Below are 23292 nucleotides of genomic sequence, written 5' to 3'. Positions count from 1 at the left end.
GCAACGGAAACAAGTCTCCTTGTCCTCCTTCTTTTTCTTTGTTGGTCCTGATCCATCTCCCTCTTTTTCATTACCTTGAACTACCTGAGGCTCTGCACCCTGGTTGCTCGACTGCATAGCTACATTCGGATTTACAGGCAAAATCGGAACATGTGCACCAGCAACCGTACCAGGGGCAAGTGCATTATTCGCCTCAGGAGTCTTCTGCACCGCCGTCACAGCTGCTACGACGGCCTGCACCGTCTGCTGAAGCAGCTCTGCATCAATTGGTCCAGAAGCCGCACCATCATTAGTACCTCGGAAACTGACTGAAAAGCACCTCCCCTGCCTCCATTATTCTGATTAGTCCACCTCTGCTGATTACCCCCATAGTTTGCTCTATAATTACCATATGAATTGTTGTAATTCCTCTGTCCCCCCCCCCCCTCCCCCCAATTGTCATCTCTAGAATTTGTAAAATGCCCACCTGCTGCCGTCCCACTTGATTCACCCTGAACGAAATTGCGACCATAGCCAGTATGTCTGTTACCTTGGTATCCGCGGCCTCCATTGAAACCAGGTCCTCCTCGACCGCCACCTTGTCCCATGCGCCCGCGTGCATTGCCCCCACGACCCGCGGCAAAACCTCCACGAGCCTGGAAACCTCCGCGACCATGGCTGAACGCGCCCCTCCCTGGGTTGAAACCACCGTTGCCACCATCACCGCTCATCGTCGCGGTGAAGTGCGGCTGCTGGACAACTTGTTCTCCCCTCTGTATTTTCCGCCAAGCAAACCCTAGAAGGCGTCTAAACGCATGCCCAGCGACGGCGCCTCCGACTTTGACCTGGATTGGACGATGGGTCTCAACAGACCGATCATTCTTCCTAGGTAAAATCCGTCGTTGCACTATCCAGGCTGGGACTCCTTGATCAGAGAAAACAGACGTAGGCCTCAAACGTAACGGGCCCAAACCATATATTTTTGAACGCCCCGCATTTACCGGCGCAATCACCGGATCAGGTATTTTCTTGTCGATCTCCGGCGACCAACGTCGCCGGCGTACAACCGTCCATCCTTCCTGACCCTCATCGTGGAAAACAGATGGCTCCAACACTGGGAGAATCAGAGACTTTTGAACAGATTTGCCCAACGGCGTTAACAACGGTGAGACCGACGTACCTTCCATTGCCATGAATTCCATGGCAGCCTTTCTCTGCAGCTGACGCCGATGTAGACGCTTGATCGCCCTCCGTGCCAAATCCTGAGTAGACTCGTCGAGTTCCCTGTCGTGGACAACCTCCGGTGTTCGACATAGGTACTGCCATGAGTCCCCCTCTTGAAGTGGCGAGGTATCCGCCATGGCGTCTTCATCGTCTTCTTTGTCTGATGAACAAGGTAGCATGTGGTGATGCTTTCCTTTCAAAGCTCCCAAATGTAATATAGTACGTAGTAACTATTAGTGAAGAGACTGAACGTTAAACATAATAGCATGTGACTGGTGTACATAAGATACAGTTGATACTTTTGCAGTAAATCATATCGCAGTATCTTCTCGAGTCGCTCCTTACCCTCTCCGCCGCGAATCGCCACTCCCTCCTTCAGTCCTTGGACCTTCGATTCAAGTTCCCATGCGAACTTCGAGCCTTCCACCTTCAGTCAGAGATGGTGTCGATCCAGCTGAATCATTCAGGGCTTTGTGCACATGCTCATACAAGATGGGGACGATTTCTTGATGCTGCCTCTGCAGACTTGCCATGCCTATGGATTGCCTTTTACAGTCTCTTGTGTCTCCTGCAAATGCTACATTGGCCGAGAGACTGCCAGCACCAGGACTTGCCGATGCTGTGAGCTGTTGGTGGTGTATTTGAACTGGACCCATGTTTGCAAACTCGCAGATGCCCACAATGTGTTTGATGCAGTGCTTCGAGGAAGGAGTCACGCGACAGTGCCTCTGGCTATTGAAATCTATTGATGCAGAGACCATTGTATCAGAGGACGTTCTTGTTCTGACCCATGGGTGCAGATATTGCTCCGGTTTTTTCCGCATGGATGGTCTATATGGAACCATTGAAGGTTCAGCATGATGATTTGAATGAGCACGATCTGCCACCAATGCACTAAACCAGCAGAAGCAGAGAACCATCAGCATGAGGTTTCCGGCGACGCCCGTTACAAAACGACGAGACATGGGGATGTTTCTGCTCGCTGTTGTTTTTGATACTGTGGTTGGTTTTCAAGGTCATGCTAAGCCTGCCGCGGTTTTGATCTCCAAGTCAGCCTTCCCCGTGCCTGGTTTTTCAATCTCTTTTTTTCTTTTTCCGCTACCGTTGACCTGTAGCCCCTTGATCACGTCACTACATTTTCCATTATACTACACGGGTCTGAAAAACCTGAAACCGGCGGAGAAACAGGCAGACAGAACCGCCGATGAACAGAAGCAGCAGCTGAGCCAGCCACCCTGTTTCGACTACCTTCTGCGGGAAAAAAAACCCTTCTTATTTCCCCACTTGCACTCCAAGCTAACCTTAATTACTCGCCGGTTCCTCCAGCAACAGTATATATACATGGCTCGCCTCGCCTTTCTTCCTCACCAACATCTGATCAACGTACCGCGAAGTAGAAACAGCGACCAAGATTGTCCTTTGTCTTTGAGTTCTTGGAGCTAGCGACCAATTAACAGCAATGGCGACCGCTGGGAAGGTGATCAAGTGCAGAGGTTCGTTCTTCAAATACTAGCTAGTTACATCAGTTTGATTACTGTTGGAGGAAAATCTGGAATTCTTGGAGTAATATAGGCCTAATTGGTTTTATTCTTCGGTGACTGCAGCGGCCGTGGCATGGGAGGCCGGGAAGCCGCTATCGATCGAGGAGGTGGAAGTGGCGCCACCGCAGGCCATGGAAGTCCGCGTCAAGATCCTCTACACCGCTCTCTGCCACACCGACGTCTACTTCTGGGAAGCCAAGGTGTCCACAAATGTCTCCCATAGTTTTGTGGTTTTCAATCGGGAAATTGTGAGGCTGAACTAACATGGTAATGTTCTGCTCTGGTTTCTGCAGGGGCAAACTCCGGTTTTCCCTAGGATCTTAGGCCATGAAGCTGGAGGGTATGCATCACGATACTGCCTAGCTGTCTATTATCTTATTTTGTCGCAGTTTGGTTGCTTGGTGGAATCTTGATTCTAAATTATAGTTTATTCATCCGAGCTACTAATTATAGTCATCCTGAGTCCTGATTTGTCAGTCAATTAGATTGAGCAAGTGTCCATATATTAGTAACATGGGATTAGACTAAGAAAAATACTGGGACAACGACATCGATGATACAAGCTCACATAGAGTGTTTTGTCTTTTCTCCTAATTACTCAGTTAAATTATTCCGACAACGTCATCATGTGACTGCATTATTAATTTGTGACATATTTTGACAGACTAATTTCCTAGATAATATGACTTTTTCCTTATAAAGGGAATATATTAATATTACATAGATATCAATTACATCTGCCCTCTGCAACAACATAATGTCTGAAGCGAGTCGAGACATCATACACACAGCTAAAAGAAGAAGAAAAAAAAACCCCGCTGAAGTGTTCGACGAAACTATACAAATGGACTCTTTTTTTGCATTTCAATGAAAATTTTGCTTGCTCTTCATAGCTAAACTTTTGTAATAACACTTCCCACAAATAATGTCTTCCTCACAGCATTGTTGAGAGCGTCGGAGAGGGTGTGACCGAGCTGGTGCCGGGTGATCATGTCCTCCCGGTCTTCACTGGTGAGTGCAAGGAGTGTGCCCATTGCAAGTCAGAGGAGAGCAACCTGTGTGATCTTCTCAGGATCAACGTGGATCGTGGCGTGATGATCGGCGACGGACAGTCCCGCTTCACCATCAATGGGAAACCAATCTTCCATTTCGTTGGGACCTCCACCTTTAGTGAGTACACCGTGATCCATGTCGGGTGTCTCGCGAAGATCAACCCAGATGCGCCTCTTGACAAAGTTTGTGTTCTCAGTTGTGGTATCTCAACTGGTAAGACATGGCTACTCAAGCAACTGAATCCAATTGAGTTAGGATGTACATGATGTCTGAAATAGTTACTGAAATGTGTTTTTTTTCAGGACTTGGTGCTACCCTAAATGTTGCGAAACCGAAAAAGGGTTCAACGGTCGCAATTTTTGGTCTTGGAGCGGTGGGCCTTGCTGTAAGTGACACTCTATGATCAGTATCTTCCACAACATATCATTACAAGTTGATGACAAGCGCACCATATAACCATGACTAACTGATGTACGTATGTTTTTATTCACATGATCAGGCCATGGAAGGGGCCAAGATGGCTGGAGCATCAAGAATCATTGGTGTGGACTTGAACCCTGCAAAATATGAACAAGGTACAATCTATCTCACGGAAACACAAGGTCTTCTTAGTAAATTTTTTGGATAGCAAACCAAACCTAACAACATGTCCATCAATTTTCAGCTAAGAAATTTGGATGCACCGACTTCGTGAACCCAAAAGACCACACTAAGCCCGTGCAAGAGGTTTGTTCTTTTCCGTCAGTAAACATTTCTCCCTTTTATCATGGCATAGACAAGCTTGTGCCAAATAAAACTCACTGTTCAATGATGTTCTCCAGGTGCTTGTGGAGATGACCAATGGTGGAGTTGACAGTGCCGTCGAGTGTACTGGCAACATCAACGCCATGATTTCCGCCTTCGAATGCGTTAGTGATGTAATATACTTCTCAATGCACCTACAATAATTTGTACGCCTATGATCATTGTGAGCCATTTCTATTCTATGTTGAACTGAATCATGAAATCTGTCGTATGTAGGGGTGGGGTGTGGCCGTGCTGGTGGGCGTCCCTCACAAGGAGGCAGTGTTCAAGACCCAGCCGATGAACTTTCTCAGTGAGAAGACATTAAAGGGAACCTTCTTCGGCAACTACAAACCACGTACTGACCTCCCAGAAGTCGTTGAGATGTACATGAGGAAGGAGCTGGATCTGGAGAAGTTCATCACGCACAGTGTGCCCTTCTCGCAGATCAACACGGCGTTCGACCTCATGCTCAAGGGGGAGGGACTGCGTTGCATCATGAGGATGGAGGAGTAAACATCGTCTCTTGGTCATTTCCGTTGCTGCTTTCAGGATTTGCTGCTTGAGAAACATAAGAGAATATTTTTTTAGCAATTTTCCATTGTTTAATATTGTACTAGCTGTGAGATAAGCATGTGTTGTTCATCTCTGTGATCGTAGAGAACGAACCGCTCTGTGTTTTGTGTTCAAGCTTTGATCTTTGTTTTCACTGTGACGTCCGCTGCTTCCATTAGCGTGTAAATTACTACCATTGTGCACAAAAATAATAACTTGTAGTTTCCGTGTTAATAACATATTGTCCTCCTCCATTGCAAATCAGTTCTTCTCTTTTCTCCTTGTGAGCGAAAGATGTTTGAAGGTGTTGCCTGCTGTTTGCATGTCAATGGCTTACGGTGCTCTGTTTTGTCAGACTGAATCAAAGCACACGTCTTTCTTGTCGGAGTGGCATAGCAGGATAGGTCTAACACGCCTTGCAAAGCAAGAGGGTATTTGTAGCATTTCAGAGTCACTGATTTATTCTGTTTATTCACGTAAGATTACAATTTTATTTTGCTACATACGGGTGCTGAGGATGGTGCGGTAATAGCTGACGAGAACTCTTGTGAAGGCCATGCGCTGTAAGGCAGGACACAATCTCGACACTTCAAGTAAAAAATCATCATCCAAACCATTTCTTTATTTCCCCCTCTTTTTTTTCGAGGTTGTTATTTCCGCCTCTTATGACTTCTAAGTTGATTAGCGTCGGTGTTAGTTTAGGAATTAATGAAAAATAAATCAATGTTTCTTTTTCATTAATACCTTGGAGGATTGGCACGTCGTGACTGGGAATCTCAAGAAAGACTGCCAGAACTCAAAGCCTCAAAGCACTGGCGACCTGGCTGGTGTTTAGCCACCACGATTTGCTCCACCATCGGAGTAATCTCGTTTGAACCACCGGCCATAACGATCTTCCTCAAATAACGACTCAGGGAAGAACGACAACGGTGGTAGATTTGGCTGGACCAGGAACATGCCAAAGTGCCAAACACCGTGCTGTAGTTGGACCTCCTGGTGGAACAGCCCATATCTTCGACGGAGTATTTTTGGCGGTCTCGGCACGTCGCATGAACGCACACACGGGAACGGCTTGCAACAGCAGAGGTCCAGCGGGGCAAAGTCACTGAGAAAAGCACGCAGATGACCTAATAAAAGGTACTAAGATACTAGCAATTTCATTACGATCGGTGTCAATATGAAGGTAGCTGAAAGCAGACACAAAAAAATCAGTAAATATAAAGGCCTTCTCGACTGTTCCAGTTGGCTACCTGGACGTCACAGTGAAAACAAATCAGGATATCGCTCTGTGTTTTGTTTGTTCATAGGATGGATTGGTCTTGTCTTGACCTGCAAATTTTTTGTATGAACCGCGAACGAAATGCACAAAACTTCTGAAGAAAGCAATCCTCATGATATCTGGGGCATTTTGCAGAAGAGCAACATAGTGTTGGTATATTTGTGCTGCAAAAAGCACTTGAGGACAAACTTGTATTTGCTGATACTGTAAACACTAAATAACATACAATAGACAATGGCGAAAGTGCAATGTGAACCACCAAATAACAGATCTGGGCTCAATTTCAAGTTTTGACTAAATTAAAAATTAAATTAGAAGTACACTATGGAACCAAAAAGGAAAGAAAAAATCTGTGCAGCGGACAACTTTGTGATAAAAGACTATCAATATCCCATACTGATCAACCTGATTCATACTACATACAAGGAAAATCAAACAAAATTGCTTATACTGCTAAACCATTCAGTAATTGTCGGGTGGATATGATGGCCCCAACTCATCACGAATGAAAAATTATCAGGCCCATTTTTTTCAAGAGTAACCAATGACGTACTATAATCATGCCCAATTATTACAATCCTATTATAAAGCAGGATCTGCTTAATCACCTACTTCCTGCTGCTCTCCATCGACTAAGAGACCATTCCATCCGTGCAGCAGCTTCTCACAACAAGATTTTGATAGTTCCTGCGAATAGCAAACCATGAGCATCACCATGATCAGAAATAAGATCAAATAGTTGCACACAGGAAAAGAAACTGTAAAATCAAATGGTACAAGCACTGGTTAATTAGGGACACATGCAGTACCTGCTAATTACCTTGGGGTACATTAGGCTTGGAGCCAAAGCTCTCGAAAAACTAGTAACGCTGACTGTATTTGACAGCCATTGTGTCTGAGGACTGAGCACTAAAGTCCTGCTGTGGCTGAGTGCCAAATGCTGGCCCGCCCTGATGAGGAGATCCGATCTGATCATGCTTATTTCCTACCTGGCCATAGCTTGGGACATTCTGAGCAGAGCCCAAACTAGACTGTGGTGCTTCAGGAGCACCAAAGAATGTCCGTGATGGCTGATGAACTCTGTACCCATGCTGTTGCGCTTGCTGAGCACCATACCGAGGCTGTTGCGCTTGCTGAGCGCCATACCCAGGCTGTTGCCCTAGCTGAGCGACATTCCCAGACTGTTGCCCTTGATGAGTGCCATAACCAGGCTGTTGTGCTTGGTGAGCCCCATATCCGGGCTGTTGTGCTTGATGAGCACCATGGTCTGGCTGTTGTGCTTGACGAGCACCATGGTCTGAGTGTTGTGATTGATGAGCGCCATGGTCCTGTTGCCCTTGATGAGTACCATTAGCTGTCTGCCACTGACGAGATGTGTCATACCCAGGATGTTGAGTATGATGAGCGATATCTGTTGGTTGTTGTGGCTGAGTACTAAATACAGGCTGCACCGGTGGAGCTGGCCCAAAATAAGGTTGCTGCACTTGAGAAGCACTAACTGCTTGCTGCCAAGGGCGAGAGGTACCAAATTCTGGCTGTTTATCTTGGGGTAGAGCAATCCCAGCTTGTTTTTCTTCAGAAAGAAGGTCATGCTGCCATTTATTGGAAGCAGCAACTTCTTCTTTTTTAACCTCTTGGTTTCCAAACACAGGCTGCTGAGGTTTAGGAGACATCCACTCGGGTTGCCGCACTTGAGATGCACCATTGCGAGGATGGAATGGTTGAGGAGAACTATAGCCTGGTTGGCCTTGGTGAGGTGTGTAGCTGCCCCGTGTCTGATTAGATGCAAATCCTGGTAGCCCCTGGGGTGAACTGTGAGGGCGCGCCTCCGGTCTTGGCTTAGGAGGCAGTGGCACTGGTTTTTCTTCAAAAGCTTTCTCCATCTCTTGGTGCCGATCGGCATTCTTGAAAATCTCACCGACAGTCTCCCGGAACTCAGGAGGAGCGACAACTCCACTCCTTGCCATATCCCTGACCAGTTCCAGTGCTCTATCCAATTCCCCTTCCTTGCACAATGCCTTCACAAGGATTTCAAATGTGGTTGTGTTCGGCTTGATCTCCTTGTCAGACATCCTTCCGTAGACCTTTAAAGCATCATCGACCCGCCCAGCTTCTGATAGTCCTTCAAACATCCGATTGAAGAAGCCGATATTAAACTTTGGGCCATGCTCCCTCCCATCTGCCATTTTGTAGAAGTAGTGCAGCGTGTCATCCACACGGCCTTCCTTGAAACAGGAGTCGACCATATAAGTGTAGGTGTACACATCTGGAAGCACCGACTTGCTCTCCATCTCCTGGAAGAGCTTTTCTGCCTCTGCAGCCATCCCGTTCTCACAGAGCTTCCCGATGATGTTGTTGAAGCAACCGACGTCCATCTGAACGTTCCTCCTGGGCTGGCGGTGGAACACCTCGATTGCCTCCTGGAACTTGCCCTCCTTGAAGCACTGGTTGACCATGACATTGTAGGACTCGCTGTTCATGCCGATGAAGCTTGGCGGGGTGTGGTTGTCAATCATGGTCTCCCACAGGTCGTTGGCCTCAGCGTGCTTGCCATGCTTGAAGAGCGTCTCGAGCAGCACGTTGCAGGTGGCGGGCGTCATCTTGAAGTTCCTGTCAAGCAGAGACTTGTAATTCTCCATGGCCTCCCTGTCCATGCCTTTCTTCCAGTACCCCTCCATGAAGCTGGTGTGTACGACGCCGTCGTAGACGGCGGCCTTCTCCCGGAGCTCGTCGAAGAGCTGGAAGGCCTTGTCCCAGTGGTGGAGGCCGATGTACCCGTCGATGAGGTTCTTGTAGACGATGGAGTCGGCGCCGTGGCCGCGGTGGAACATGGCGTGGAGGAGCTCGAGGGCGTCCTGGATGCGGCCGGCGGCGACGAGCCCCTTGGTGAGGTGACGGTAGGAGACGGCGGACGGGGAGAAGGAGGTGGCGCCGCCGTCGAGCATCTCCTGGTAGGCCTGGAGCGCCTGGTGGACGCGGGCGGCCTCGCAGTGCGCGAGGATGAGGGTGTTGTAGGAGACGACGTTGGGGACGACGTTGTGGCGGCGGAAGAAGGCGTCGAAGAGCGCGACGGCGTCGTCGTGGCGGCCGGCGCGGACCATGGCGGCGGCGACGGCGTTGCAGGTGAAGACGGTGGGGCGGACGCGGGTGGGGATGGCGGCGCGGGCCTCGGCGGCGGCGCCGTCGAGGTCGCCGGAGCGGATGAGGGACTGGACGCGGTTGTGGAGGCTGAGGCGCGGGCCGACGAGCGCGGAGGTGGTGTCCGGGAGGCGGGGCGCGTTGGGGTCGCGCGGGGGCGGGCGGTGGGAGGGGTCGCGGCGCTGGGCGTGCAGCGGCGGCTCGATGCGGAGTTGGCGCTTGCGGCGGCGGCGCTCGGCGGCGGCGTCCTCGGCGGAGGCGAATGAGAAGTGGCGGGAGGGAGAGAGGAGGGCGGGCTTGGGGGCGGAGGGGAGGAGGTGGGGCTGGGAGAGGCGGCGGAGGAGGAGGAGACGGCGGTAGAGCGCCGCCATGGTCTCTCACTTGCGAGTTCTTGTGGTGGAACGGCGGCGACCACGACGACAACCAAACCAAGCAAAGCAAAACCCTTCTTCCTCCCGTTCCATTCGTTGGTTCCTTTGGGCTTGGCCCATTTCTTACAGCCCAGCCATTCTGGGCTAGAAGGCATTGTTTACTTCTCTCGTATTTTATTTTTCTTCCCAATAAGTATGGGGATGCAAGAGGATTTGGTGTTCATCTAATTCTCTCAAATACCCTTCCCAAAAATACACTAGTATGATGAAGAATTTTTGATTTAGGAAAAAAATATGGAGATAGAAGGGGATGGGAGGGGATATCTCGGGATTATTTCGTTCGAAACCGAAGAAGTAAACAAACCGGTGGGGATTTTTCGGGATACGAAATAATCCTATTTTATCCCCATAAATACCCTAGAAGTAAACAAGGCCTAAGAATGGGAAAGAATTTCAAAATCCTTTATCGATACACATGTTCATTATATAAAGGGAAAATTTGCCACAGGACACCGTTATTTTTTGGCGTTTGCTGAAACACACCGCTCGATTGTGTCTTTGCGAGGTACCATTACAATTATGTGGCACATTTGCCAGAAAACACCACCTAGCTAAAAAGGGAAAGCTTTGCACTTTGTCTTCAAAACCAGTCATCACAAGGAAAAGTACAAAACTTTCGGTTTTTAGGCTGGTGGTGTGTTCTGGCAAATGTGTCACAAAATTATAATGGTACCTGGCAAAGACATAATCGGACGGTGTGTTTCAGCAAATGCTAGAAAATAACGATGTCCTCTAGCAAATTTTCCCTTATATAAAACAAAATGAAATGATAGATATTTCAGCTTGGCAACCGGTATTTCAGATCATTTGAAATGAATAAAATAATATACTACAATATAATATTAATGGTACCATTTTATTTGGAAAACCCATATAAATGTCAGCGTACCGGAAGAAATTGAAGTTAGCCGTGGGATGAAAACCATGCAATTCTCAATTTGATTTCTTAATAAGTTGTGTGGTAGTCAAACAAGATTTTCTTAAAATGACAAATAATTCCATCCCCAAGCGATGGGAGCCAAACAAGCTCTTTTTTGAGATCAAATTGGCTGCATTTTATTAATACTCGGCCTCAGTGCTAATACATAGTCTGGAACCTAACCCAACCAAGTCTTACAAAGCTTATTTTTTGCAGCCATCCTGAGCTAAACTATGTGCAACCTCATTACCCAAAACGATGCACATGAGATACCGAAGCCATCGCGAAACCCTTCATCAGTTTCTTGATTTCTTCCACCAGAAGCCCTTGGAGCCGATCTGTCTAAACCTTTGTCCCTCATTTTGTTCACCGCGCCCATGCAATCCGTCTCCACCATCACACGGTCGACATTCATGTCCTTCGCCAGCAGTAGCGCCCGCCGGCACGCCAAAAGCTCGGCAGCTTCAGGATCCATGGCACTGGGAAAAAAATGGCAGGCACATGCAAGTAGCCCGCCATTGTGATCGTGCATGATCACGCAACCGCCACCATAGTTCCCTTCCGCCGTCCATGCACCATCGGCGTTCAAACGAGCTCTTAGAGTTGGAATAGGTTCATGGGGTTCAACGTAAGGGCATGTCTAATGGCAAACGTCTATCAAGGCTCTTGTAGAGAAACAAATAAATTAAAATTAAGAAATAGTCTAAGTGTTCTTTGTCCAATGCTAGATACAAACTATAGACGGTAAACCGTCATTCTTGGAGGCTGCCTAGCTTGTGGGATTTGCTGGCCCAATACTAATGAACCTCCAGAAAATATATTTTCTTAAAACAAGGAGAGCCCCAAAGGGCCTGGAAGCTTATATTAATATCAAAATAGTGGATGTGTACATTATTACAGAGGACCCCAAAAGTAAGAGAAAATAAAACATGAGTGCCCAATATATGCGGAGGAGACCTGGCTGAAAGATGTAAAAAGCAATCAGGTCCCTCCCTATCTTCTCTGCCGAGCCAGAGGTCAGCTGCACCACCGTCGAGCACCGCCGCGGGGATGAAACCACTTGCTCCAGTATCGACGTTGGGCGCGGCCGCTGACTTAAAGAAAGGCCTCCGATGGAGGTTAATAGGATGACGGAGCTCACCGGCGTTAACAAACGGCACGCAACCATCAGATAAAGCTCTCCGAAATTGCTTCCAAGCTTAGGAAAGCCCATACAAATGAACTCTCGCTAGTTCCTTCAATGTCGAATAACCTGCCCTCCATCACAACATTCTTGCCACTGGTGGGAGAAGGCAGGCAGAGATGTCGATGGTTGGAGCAGCAAGAACTCACCACAATATGGCCACAAAAGACAACACCGTCGCCGTTGTCTTCATCTTCCTCCTCGCTACCACGGTCGGCCAGGTCGATATCGAGGATGCTGAGGATGCAACTTTGCAACCACCAGTGCTTATTGTTGAGGGGCTTGGCAGGAGGAGCATCCCCCACCTTAGGGGCTTGACGTCGCAGCTCCTCGAACGGTCACCGGTGCCGCACCAAAACACCGGGAAAAGAGAGCCCCTGTTCCTCTCTGGCTCACCACCACCCAAAATCCGTCTTCCCTACCCCTCACCACCACGGCCGGCCGGCAGGAGGAGGACAAACATGGCGAAGATGGAGACCAGAGAGAAAGAGCAGATCTTGGGCTTATTAATGGAGATCCATGGGGGATGACCATGCCGTGCCGCCGCCACCACCATCCGCACCAGATCTTGCCCAAAAGATCTGGAGCTCGACTCCAAGACCACGGCATCCTGCCGAGACACCTAAACCTAGTCCTATCTACTACACCAGCGCGTCCCCCTCCCCATCTCCGGCCGGCAGCACCACCGGAGAAGGGTCGGGTTCGGCCCGACCTCCTCGGGTCAACGGGCAGAAGAGGGGTGGGGGCGGAGAGGGAGGAGCGAAGGAGAGAGCGGTCCGTACACCCGCTTATATCAACTTGTCTAGGAAATAATTACTAGCGCCCTTCCGCTGGGCTGGGCATGGCTTCATCCTTGTATCGACTTAGGGCCTCTCTGATTCGTAAATTTAAAATACACAAGAATACATTGTCATGCCTATCTAATTTCTATAATATATCATATGCACCAAAGTTCGTTTTATTATATTAAACACAAAAAACAAAGGAATCTTAAAATGGGGTTTGAGTGGATGTTAGATTTCCTATATATAATGGTAATTCCTCCGTTTAAAAAAATTGCTCAATTTTTTTTAGATTTGGTTGTATCTATCACTAAAATGTGTATATATATCCATATCTAGATAAAATTTAGCGAAAATACTTTTGTACTTACACGCATGGTGTGGATGTCTTCGTCACCGTCTGTTTTTCTTTGAGATTCAGAAAAATAGAGGGAAAACTACTTTTTCTTCTACCACGGTAAGCAGGAATCCCGAGAAATAAATTGATGGTGAAGGAAACACCCACACTCATGTGTAGGGGTGTTAATGGATAGCATAATTTCCGCGTCAAAACTGGCTCCAAATCTGTTTTAATCCGACAGATAGGGATATCAGATTTTGAAATGGTGCTCCGAATACGGTATAATACATGGTATAGCGAATAGCATGGGAATATAGATGAACCAAAATTTAATTAGGATAATTCCAAGGTTTTAAACTGGATAATCCGATTTTTTAGTCAAATGACAAGGCTAATCTCACAAGATTAGTAGGCATTGACTCACCGAATTCATTTGGCGAACATGTTTAGCTCGAAATTTCTATCAATGATCGAGTTTTAGCCTAGTGTGTCTCTTTTCTCTTAACTATACAAGACAGAAAGTTTAAATCCCTCTCAAGATTTGCAAGAACTATAATTATTTATCGATGAAAGCATATATCTGACTTTTTTTTTGTTTCCGGTCCAAGTTCGGCCCATTTCCAATTCAAATCCACACTCCAGTATATCCACATTCGAATCTGAAACCAGTTAATATCCGCTCCGATGCGAATCCGAGAAAAATATATGGTAAAAGATACAATATGAGCAAAATTTGATCACATATCCGTATACACACATGTGGGTAAGTATAAAATTCATTAAAATTTATTGGTTTAAGTTGAACAGCTTTTTTAGAGACACATGAAGTATAAATAATTTTTAGAAAAAATATTCCTATAAATAAAATTTAGTTCTACAAATCAGACAACCATTAAAAAGAAAAATCCTTCAAATCAAAATAGAGCGTGGGCGTGGGCGGAAGAAAATAGACCAGAGAGGGCAATCGGTCGGCTGTGGCGAAACGAAAAAGAACGAATACAAACCCTCGCCGCATCGAGCCGAGCGCTTCACCCAAGTCGCCTTGTCCTCGAGCATGCCTGTCCAATGCACCAAGACGTGCCAAACACCACGGCGCTGCTGGGCCTTCAACACGCGAGCCACACTCGCCGGGGCAGGCTCGAGACGCCCATCCGAAGTAGGTGGAAGAGCTGGTGGTGCAGAAGGAGGGTCGCCCCGGTAGGCCTTCAGGAGACCGACGTTGAAGACGTCGTGGAGGCGCGAGCCCGCAGGCAACTCAAGGCGGTAGGCGAGCTTGCCGATGCGCTCCAGCACACGGAAAGGACCGGCGTAACGAGGGCCCAACTTGCGCCGGGAGCGCGGGTCCAAGGTAAGGATGGCAATTTTAACCACGGGTACGAGTACCCGCGGGTACCGTACCCACATGGGTAGGGTATGGGTACACTTTTATGTCCATGGGTAGTACCCATACCCTGCCCGTTAAGTCATGGGCAGGGCACGGGTATAGCCTCGTACCCGTGGGTATACCCATACCCTGCCCATTTATTGTCAAATTCATACGTGACACATCTATTTTTGTTGACTTATGAGTTAGAATATGAGAATGTTATTTTTATATTATGTTAATTGTTATGTACTCAACTACATGTTATTGAGTTGAGATAATTAACTTTTTTAATCGAATTTGTTATCGAGAAATGTAAAATTGTGATTGACTTGTGTACAATTTAACCTACCCACCGGGTATCCAATGGGTGCGGGTACCCGCTGGGTATGGGTATGGGTAAAGTTTCATACCCATGGGTACGGGTATGGGTAGAAGTTTGTACCCATTGACTATACGGGTATGGGTATGATATTGCTCTACCCTGCCCATACCCTGCCCATTGCCATCCTTAGTCCAAGGACTGAGTCGTCCGGTGAAGAAGGCGGAGCCAGACCCAGTCGCCCACCGCAAATTCCGCCTCGCGATGATGTGCATCATAGTACCTCCTAGCCAGCTGCTGAGCCTGAAGAAGTCGCTGGCACGCCTCAGCCAGTATCTTGTCGCGGGTACGCAGCAGGTCATCCGCCGTATCAGTACGGGCCGTACCAGACGCATATGGAAGCATCGCCGGCGGTGGCCGCCCGTAGACCACCTCAAAGGGAGTAGTGTGCAGCGCGGAGTGGTAGGACGTGTTGTAGCAGTACTCGGCCCACGCCAGCCAGTCCACCCAAGCTCGTGGACGATCCCCGGTGATGCAGCGCAGGTACATGGCGATGATCTTGTTGACGACCTCGGACTGGCCGTCCGTCTGAGGATGAAACGCCGTGCTCATGCGGAGCTTCACGCCCGCCAACCCAAAGAGGTCCCTCCAGACGTGACCCGTGAACACAGGATCACGATCACTGACGATGGAGGACGGAAACCCGTGGAGGCGAACGATGCCGTCGAAGAAGGCGCGTGCCACGGACGCCGCCGTATAGGGATGGCCGAGGGCGATGAAGTGCGCGTACTTGGAGAAACGGTCGACCACCGTGAGGATGACGGACTTGCCGCCAACCTTCGGCAGCCCCTCGATGAAGTCCATGGAGATGTCCGCCCACACCTGGGACGGCACGTCCAGCGGTTGCAGTAAGACCGCCGGACGGAGCGTCTCCGTCTTGTTCCGCTGGCATGTGACACACGCCCGCACCCAGTCTCGCACCAGGACGCCATCCCCTGGAATGTTAAAGTCAGCACAGAGACGGTGCAGGGTCTTCTGGACGCCCTCGTGACCTGCAGAATGTGCCAAGGACAAGGCCTGGTGGCGCAGGTCTCCATGATCCGGCACGAAGATGTGGCGCCCATGGAGGAGTAGTCCCTCGTCCAAGCGCCATGGCGCGGCCAACTCGCCGTCGGCCAGGCGCTGGCGTAGCTGCTGCGCATCCGCGGCCTCGGCAGTAGCGCGGCGAACCTCGTCGATCAAGGCGAAAGATGGCCCGGAGTGGATGGATAGGGCCGCACCGACTGTGGGCGCGTCCACAGCGTCGTCGATGTCGCGGCGGGGCAGGGCGTCGGCGACTGTGTTGAGGCGGCCGGGGCGGTACTCGACGGTGAAGTCGAAGCCGAAGAGCTTGCTGATCCACTGATGCTGCGGCACTGTGGAGAGGCGCTGATCCAGCAAGAACTTCAGGCTGTAGTGGTCCGTGCGCACACGGAATGTTCGGCCCCAAAGATACGCCCGCCAGTGGCGCACCGCCTGGACTAGCCCGATCAGCTCGCGCTCATATGCGGCGAGCTTGTGGTGGCGCGCGGCGAAGGGGCGGCTGAAGAAAGCGAGTGGCCCCTCGCCCTGGTGAAGGACGGCGCCGAAGCCGATGCCGGAGGCGTCGCAGTCCACCACAAACGGCTCGTCGAAGTCCGGCATCTGAAGAACGGGACCCGTCGTGAGGGCCCGTTGCAGGGCAGCGAAGGCCGTGGCTGCCTCCTCGTCCATCGCGACACCGTCGGCGGAGATGACGTGGCCCAAGTACGCGACAGAGGTTTTGCCAAACGAGCACTTCGAGCGCTTGAGATGAAGACGATGCGCTCGAAGCTCGTTGAAGATGATGGCCATGTGCTGCAGGTGCTCCGCCCAGGATGCGCTGTAGATCAAAATATCATCAAAGAAAACAAGCACAAAGCGGCGCAAGTAGGGGCTGAGCACGTCGTTCATCAAGGCCTGGAAGGTCGCCGGCGCGTTGGAGAGGCCGAACGGCATCACCAAAAACTCGTAGTGGCCATGGTGAGTGCGGAACGCCGTCTTGGCGATGTCGTCCGGGTGCATGCGCACCTGATGATAGCCCGAGCGCAAGTCGAGCTTGGTGAAGAAGCGCGCGCCATGCAGCTCATCCAGGAGCTCATCCACGACGGGGATGGGGAACTTGTCCTTGGACGTGACGGTGTTGAGGGCGCGGAAGTCGATGCAGAAGCGCCACGTGCCGTCGGCCTTGCGCACAAGGAGCACGGGGGCGCTGAATGGCGACGTCGAAATCCGAATGATGCCCTGTGCTAGCATGACTGCCACCTGACGGTCGAGCTCGTCCTTCTGCAGCTGGGGGTACCGGTACGGCCGCACAGCGACGGGCGCCGTGTTCGGCAGCAGGTGTATGCGGTGGTCGCAGGGCCGCGAGGGAGGGAGGCCCTGCGGCTCATCGAAGAGGTCGCCGTGCTGCTGAAGTAAGTCGGCCAGGAGCGGGTGCGCCTCGTCAAGCGTGGCGGCCATCAGGTGTAGCTGCGGGGATGCGCCAGTGCTGCCCAAGCCCGTCCAGTGAACACGGCGGCCGCCCTCGCGCCAGAAGATGAGGGTCAACACATCGAGGTCCCACAGGATGGGGCCTAAGGTGCTCAGGAAGTCGAGGCCGAGGATGAAGTCGTAGCAGCCCAAGTCGATGCCGACGCAGTCGATGGAGAACGGCTCGTCGCCTACGAGCACGGGAACCTGTCGCGCCACGCCCTGGCACATAAGGCGGTCCTTGTTGGCGACGGTGACGCTGTACTTCTCCGATCCCGCCGGCTGGAGAGCGAGGCGGTGCATGGCGGTGTTGGTCAGGAAGTTGTGCGTCGAGCCCGTGTCCACCAGCGCAGTGAGACGCTCCCCATTGATAGTCACCGGAAGCAGCATCGTCTTGGCCGTCTTGATGCCCGCCATAGCATGAAGAGAGACGACGAAGGCGGACGCGTCGACCGGCGCGTAGGTCGTGACACCGGCCTCAGTGATGGAGGCGGCCGCGAGCTCGGCGGTGAGGGCCTCCACGTCGGTGTCGTCGACGGTTTCCAGGTAGAAGAGGCGGGCGCACGTGTGGCCCGGCGCGTACTTCTCGTCGCAGTTGAAGCACAGCCCCTGGCGGCGCCGCTCGAGCTGCTCCGCAGCCGTCAGTCGCTTGAAGGGGCGAGTCGGCGCAGGAGGGCCCGCGGGCGCAGCGGCCGGCGCGGGGCGCGGCGGGGCGGTGGGCGTTGGAGCAGGCCGGAGCGCGGGACGAGCGCTGCCACGTTGCGCGTAGACCTGCTGCATGGCAATGGCGCGCTGCTCGTAGGCCCGTGCGTAGTACATGGCCGTCTGCAGGTCCGCAGGCTCGCGCATCTCGACGTCGACGCGGATGTAGTCGGGGAGGCCGCCGACGAAGAGATCAGCGCGCTGCCGCGCCGAGACGCCCGGGGCATGGCACGCGAGCGCCCGAAAGCGATCGGCGAAGTCCCGGACCGTGGTGGTGAAGGCGAGGCGTCCCCAGCTCGGCGAGGCGGCTTCCACGTAGGGTCGGCCCAAACCGCCGGAGGCACGAGTCGCGGAAGCGCTCCCGAGACGGCATCCCGCCCTCGTCCTGCTCGAGGGCGTAGTACCAAGTCCGTGCGGCGCCCGTAGGTGATAGGAGGCGATCCACGTGCGGTCGGCGCCGAGCGTCCGCTGCCCCGAAAAACCGCTCACACCGGTTCGGCCCTGTTCGGGGATCGGTGGCGCCGTCGTAGGTGGCGAACTCCAGCTTGGTGAAGCGGGGCGGCTGCTGTGCCGCGAGGCGGGACCTCGGGGCGCCCTCCGGCGGCCCGGGTTGAAGGACGTGCTCGCGGCGAAGGGGCCGCAAACTCGCCCGGACCGCCAAAGGGGTGGGCGGGCTGCTGAGCCGTCGTCCGCGCCGCGGTCTCGAGTGTAGACGGGCGACGCGTCGATCCATGTGGGAATTGGCGAGGGCGATGGCGGCCACCACGCGGGGCGACCGTTGCTGGCGGCGGAGGCGGGCGGTGGAGGCGGCGGAGGAACGGCGACCGGTGGGGGCGGCGGCGGAACAGCGGCCGGTGGAGGCGGCGGGTGCTGGCCGGCCTTGATCTCCGCGAGCTCGAAACGGATGGCGCGGAGACTGTCGGCGAGGTCCGCCAAAGTAGCGGGCAGGAGGTCGAGGCCCGTGGGGGCAGCGGCGGCTCCCTGCAGCGCGTGGGCGCCTGACATGGTGGCGGCGGTGGACGTGGCGGCGATGGGGTCGACGGGGGGGGGGGCTGTTGGAGCCCATAAGACCTAGGCAATCTGATACCAAAGTGGTAGGGGCTAGGGTTCTACCGGGTCTAGGGCGGAGATTGTATGGGTGGAAGTGAGGGCGGAGAGGTTGGAGAGCTCGGCGTCGACGGCTGGGCGCCATCGCGGAGGAAGAAAGCGGCGGCTAGGGTTGGTGCGGCGGGGGGCGCAGGGGTCTCCCGTCTCCCTTCAGGAGACGAGACAGTAATGATACTGAATATTGTCTGATTAATCTCGAAGGGATACAAGTGTTTATATAGGAGGACGGCCTCCTCTAAACCCTAATTTACTTGGGCTAAGTCCCTAATTTACTTGGGCTAAGCCCATAACTAGCCACTAGTGGGCTTCCTACGTGTATAGGTCAAACCGACCATAACAGAGGCGGACTTTGTTCTTCAAGTACGATTGACTCAAGACTGGTTCAAAGAACTTGGTAACTCGTTATTCCACTCATTGATGTCCTACCTTATTGTTGGCTTTGATTGTAACATATATATGCTCGAGTGCATACATGCAACCAACATCGAGAAACTGTGAATGTTACAGTCTTGATTTAGAATTAATTTCCTCGCACCAACTAGAAATGTTTCTTGATTTGTTCTGTAGAATTAATCAGAATGTTTGTTCAAGCCATGTGAAGGAAGTAGCTTTGAAAATTTTGTGTGATTTCACCCTTCATTTGTGTGTTCTACTTTCTCAGTGTAAATATTAAGCAAGTACAGCCCTTGGAAGTCTTATCAAAGCATTGTTTGCTGCTGTAAATATAAGTTCTTGCGAATTGACTGTCATGACAAGAACACTGACTGTTTAGTACTACTTCAGCGGTGCCCAGTATCATCTCTGCTTATCGATATCCAAGAAGTAAGTTATGTTCTGTGTCTCGTGTAATCATTCAACAGTTTCATGTTATGAGTCTTTTTTGCTAAACATTTCTGATGAGTTTTTTTGTTTTGTTTTGTTTCGTTGAACTACGCAAGCATCTTCGCTTCCAAAAGCTTGAATTTCTTTATTATCTCTAAACTTTGCACATAGCTGCTGGTCGTGTATTTTCCCATACTAGTAAAGGTGCACGTGCCACGCACGTATTATATTTATTGATAAGAAATAGTTTTAAATCTTATTTTTCATTTAGTGAGTATTTTTAAGAGTAACTTCAAATGTACCTCATGCCAAACCATGTGAGGTGGTGGGCATGGAACACTCGATGTGTCATATTATTGATGTATCAATCAAGCAGTAATTAAAGTTAGTTTTCAAACAACAATGGTACAACGTGGAATAAATATCGCGATACAGGGTGAAATATACTTCTTAAAATTTGACATCCATAGACCACGCGATGACCTGCATTATTACGATAAGGACAATCATTTTTCGCCAAAAAAAGACCTTCAAAATCATCAAAAATAAATTTAAGGACAATATTTTTTTTAGCATAAACGCATTAATTATTCAAAATAGGCACATTTTCAAAATCTGGTAGATGAACCAACAAAACAGGACGTGCTATGTCGAGGCTTAAAGATGCTCTACAATGTTGTGCGCCTCCAAGCTCGTCTCCTTTTTACATGCTTTTATAGACTATTTTTGTCAAAAATGATTTCTTCTATCTGTAATTTCTGCAATAACCATTCTGTATCTACCCCTACAGCCTGACAAAATGTCTTGCACCACTTCCACACAGTCCGTAGCAATAACAACACTATGTATATTGATATGTTGCGCTAGAGCAAATGATTCTCTAGCATGCCACCCTTCTATCGCTATAGCGCCAAACAAACGTTGAAAGGGAAAAGAGCAGCACAACGGCTATTAATTAGTGCAAAAACATTGCAAATCTTTACAGTTTAACCTCAATGTAGTCGGTGGTCGGCGTACATTTTTGGATAGTTTTGTGCTTATTTTTGCCTTTTATCCTTTACCTGTACTTCAGTCATGTTGACATTTTCTCTCTGATATGAAATCACAAGTGTTTTGTAATGTGTCCGACAAAAAAAATGAAATCCAAGACTCAAAGCTGCACATATTAAGGCATGTTCTACTTTAGCAACAAAAAAGATTTCATCAAATTTGGAGCTATTGCATAAGAGCACAATCAAGTAGAGATTTCGAGACAATTTGAAGGATAACATGGATCACTACAGTAATTAGGACTTCGGAGATACAGTGAGATAAAAGATGCAAATGAATCAAACAAGCAACTGCCAGCAACATGAAATTAAACCACACAGAAAGACTGATTGAAGTAACATGAAAAGAGGGATGCATGTTCTTGTTGCTACACTTGAAATTATTCATTGAATGTTTCTTGGCTTGTAACCAAACAAATAGTGAGTACAAAACAATAAAGTGTAGTGAATTTCATGGCTGCTCAATAGCGCTCACTTTCTGATGGTGATTTCCCTGAAAATACAATCTTCTTTTCTCACAACACCAACCTGCCAAGGGTATTATTGTGACCATACATCACAGAACGGGCAAGGTAAATCTTATTTAGTTTCATCTCAGGCCTATGGGCAGTACACATGTACATCTATATACATTTGTAGGCATGCACCTAGTGGAGCACCAATGATAAATGATGCCAGATGCAAAACCATACAACCTAGCCAAGCACATGCAAGGCTGAGATGTCCAAAATCTAGAGATTCAGGGACGGGCGCAGAATGAACTTTAAAGTGAACAGGGAAGGAACAAACTTCAAAGTGCACTAAGATGTCAATAGATGCATATATACCTGATCTGTACCAGAGGTCACAACACGATCTCAAACAGATACATACATTCTGCTACAAACATACTGGCCCGGCATGGTAAAACAAATTTTGGAAAAGAGTACTCCTCTATTTATGTATGAAGAACATTAATACCTCAATCTTTCTCGGTAGCCTTGATATCTTCTTGCGATAACAGACTCAACTTCTACATGATTATGAAAAAAAGAAATACAGGATCACTTCGAGCTAAAAATGATCAACTTCAGCAACATAAGCACTGCCTAGTCCAGAGATAAACAATTGCTGAAGAAATGGTTAGTATTTATTATGCTAAACTCTTTGCTGAAGAAGAAATGTTTATGACAAGCCAATCTCTATTCGATTTTGTAAGTATCATTACAAAATTCTATTATAGTCTACAACAAGTCTACACGCCAATAAGTTTCAAAAAAATTCAATTCCATTCTGTATGCCAATGATTTCTTTTACACAATATAGCGTCAATGTAATGCACATAAAGTAGCTCGAAATGGTTCTTGTGCTCTCTAAACCTTTTTGAATCATATATGCATTCATGAGCTATAGCTACAATCTTGGACCATGGTTTCACTAAAATATCTATTGTTTATAATTTAAGCCTGCTATGGTTACAAAGATCAACAGGTCTCTTAGCTAAAGATTTATGCTTGAACTGGGAAAAAATCAAGTTATTTATGTCAAAAGAAGCATATCGCAAATTTAAATGGACATGGAAAATATTCTCTAGTTATTCACTGATGATCGAGCACCACCAAATCTACACCTCCCCCATAGTAAATCATGGGAAGTCTCAACCTAAGCTGATGCCTACACTGGTTTTGGTGAACTTCCATTAACTTCTACCCAAGATGAATCCTGTACATGAACTCAGAAGAGGAAACTACAATAATTTACCGCTCCTCTTTCGTTCGATGAAAGCAAGTGGAAACTGAAATCTGGAATATAAGTAGGTTAAAACATGCATAGATAAGCTAGAATCAGTACGTCCACACTGCGGTAAGAGTATAGGTAAACAATGTAAAACATGAAATAGATCAGTTGTAAGCTGTACCTCCGGAGTGGGCGTGGACAACGACAAAAGCCTTCACCTCGGCAGAAATGAATAGTTGTTAGAGCATAGAGGAAGCACACACCCTATGGTTCTTCAAGATTAAATATTCTGACTGCTACAACATAAAAGAACGAATAAGAGGACCATGGACTAACTGTTAGTTTTTATTGATTTGATCTTGTATCTTGTAAGATGTAACTGGAATGGAACAGGGCTATAAGAAACCAATATACAACCACGTTTTCAACTACAACATGCAGTGTACATTGACTCCATTCTGCATAAAGTAATGTT

The 23292-nt window shown here is 49.3% G+C and overlaps 2 protein-coding genes across 3 annotated transcripts; one reads left to right on the top strand and one right to left on the bottom strand.

The window, feature by feature from the left end:
- Positions 1–2662: 2662 nt before the first annotated feature.
- Positions 2663–5096, top strand: LOC124669764 (alcohol dehydrogenase 3-like). The gene is made up of 9 exons (XM_047206311.1): positions 2663–2696; positions 2808–2944; positions 3038–3084; positions 3685–4010; positions 4100–4182; positions 4297–4372; positions 4462–4523; positions 4619–4714; positions 4818–5096. Exons 1-9 carry the CDS (start codon positions 2663–2665, stop codon positions 5094–5096), a joined length of 1140 nt encoding a protein of 379 aa, XP_047062267.1.
- Positions 5097–6780: 1684 nt separating this feature from the next.
- Positions 6781–9923, bottom strand: LOC124669762 (pentatricopeptide repeat-containing protein At1g10270-like). Of its 2 annotated transcripts, none has more exons than XR_006992318.1 (2): positions 7224–9923; positions 6781–7101 (listed from the first exon to the last, which is right to left on the bottom strand). XR_006992318.1 is itself a non-coding variant. In XM_047206310.1 (2 exons), the coding sequence occupies exon 1, from the start codon at positions 9921–9923 to the stop codon at positions 7275–7277; it is 2649 nt and encodes an 882-aa protein (XP_047062266.1). In that variant the 3' UTR covers positions 6781–7101; positions 7235–7274. The 2 variants fall into 2 exon arrangements, 1 of the variants encoding a protein (XP_047062266.1); XM_047206310.1 differs by having other exon boundaries at positions 7235–9923.
- Between the last annotated feature and the right edge of the window lie 13369 nt (positions 9924–23292).

This window comes from Lolium rigidum, chromosome 7, assembly GCF_022539505.1.
Source record: "Lolium rigidum isolate FL_2022 chromosome 7, APGP_CSIRO_Lrig_0.1, whole genome shotgun sequence".
Lineage (NCBI taxonomy): Eukaryota > Viridiplantae > Streptophyta > Magnoliopsida > Poales > Poaceae > Lolium > Lolium rigidum.
The sequence above is the reverse complement of the archived record's forward strand: the minus strand, read 5'-3'. Positions and strand labels throughout refer to the sequence as shown.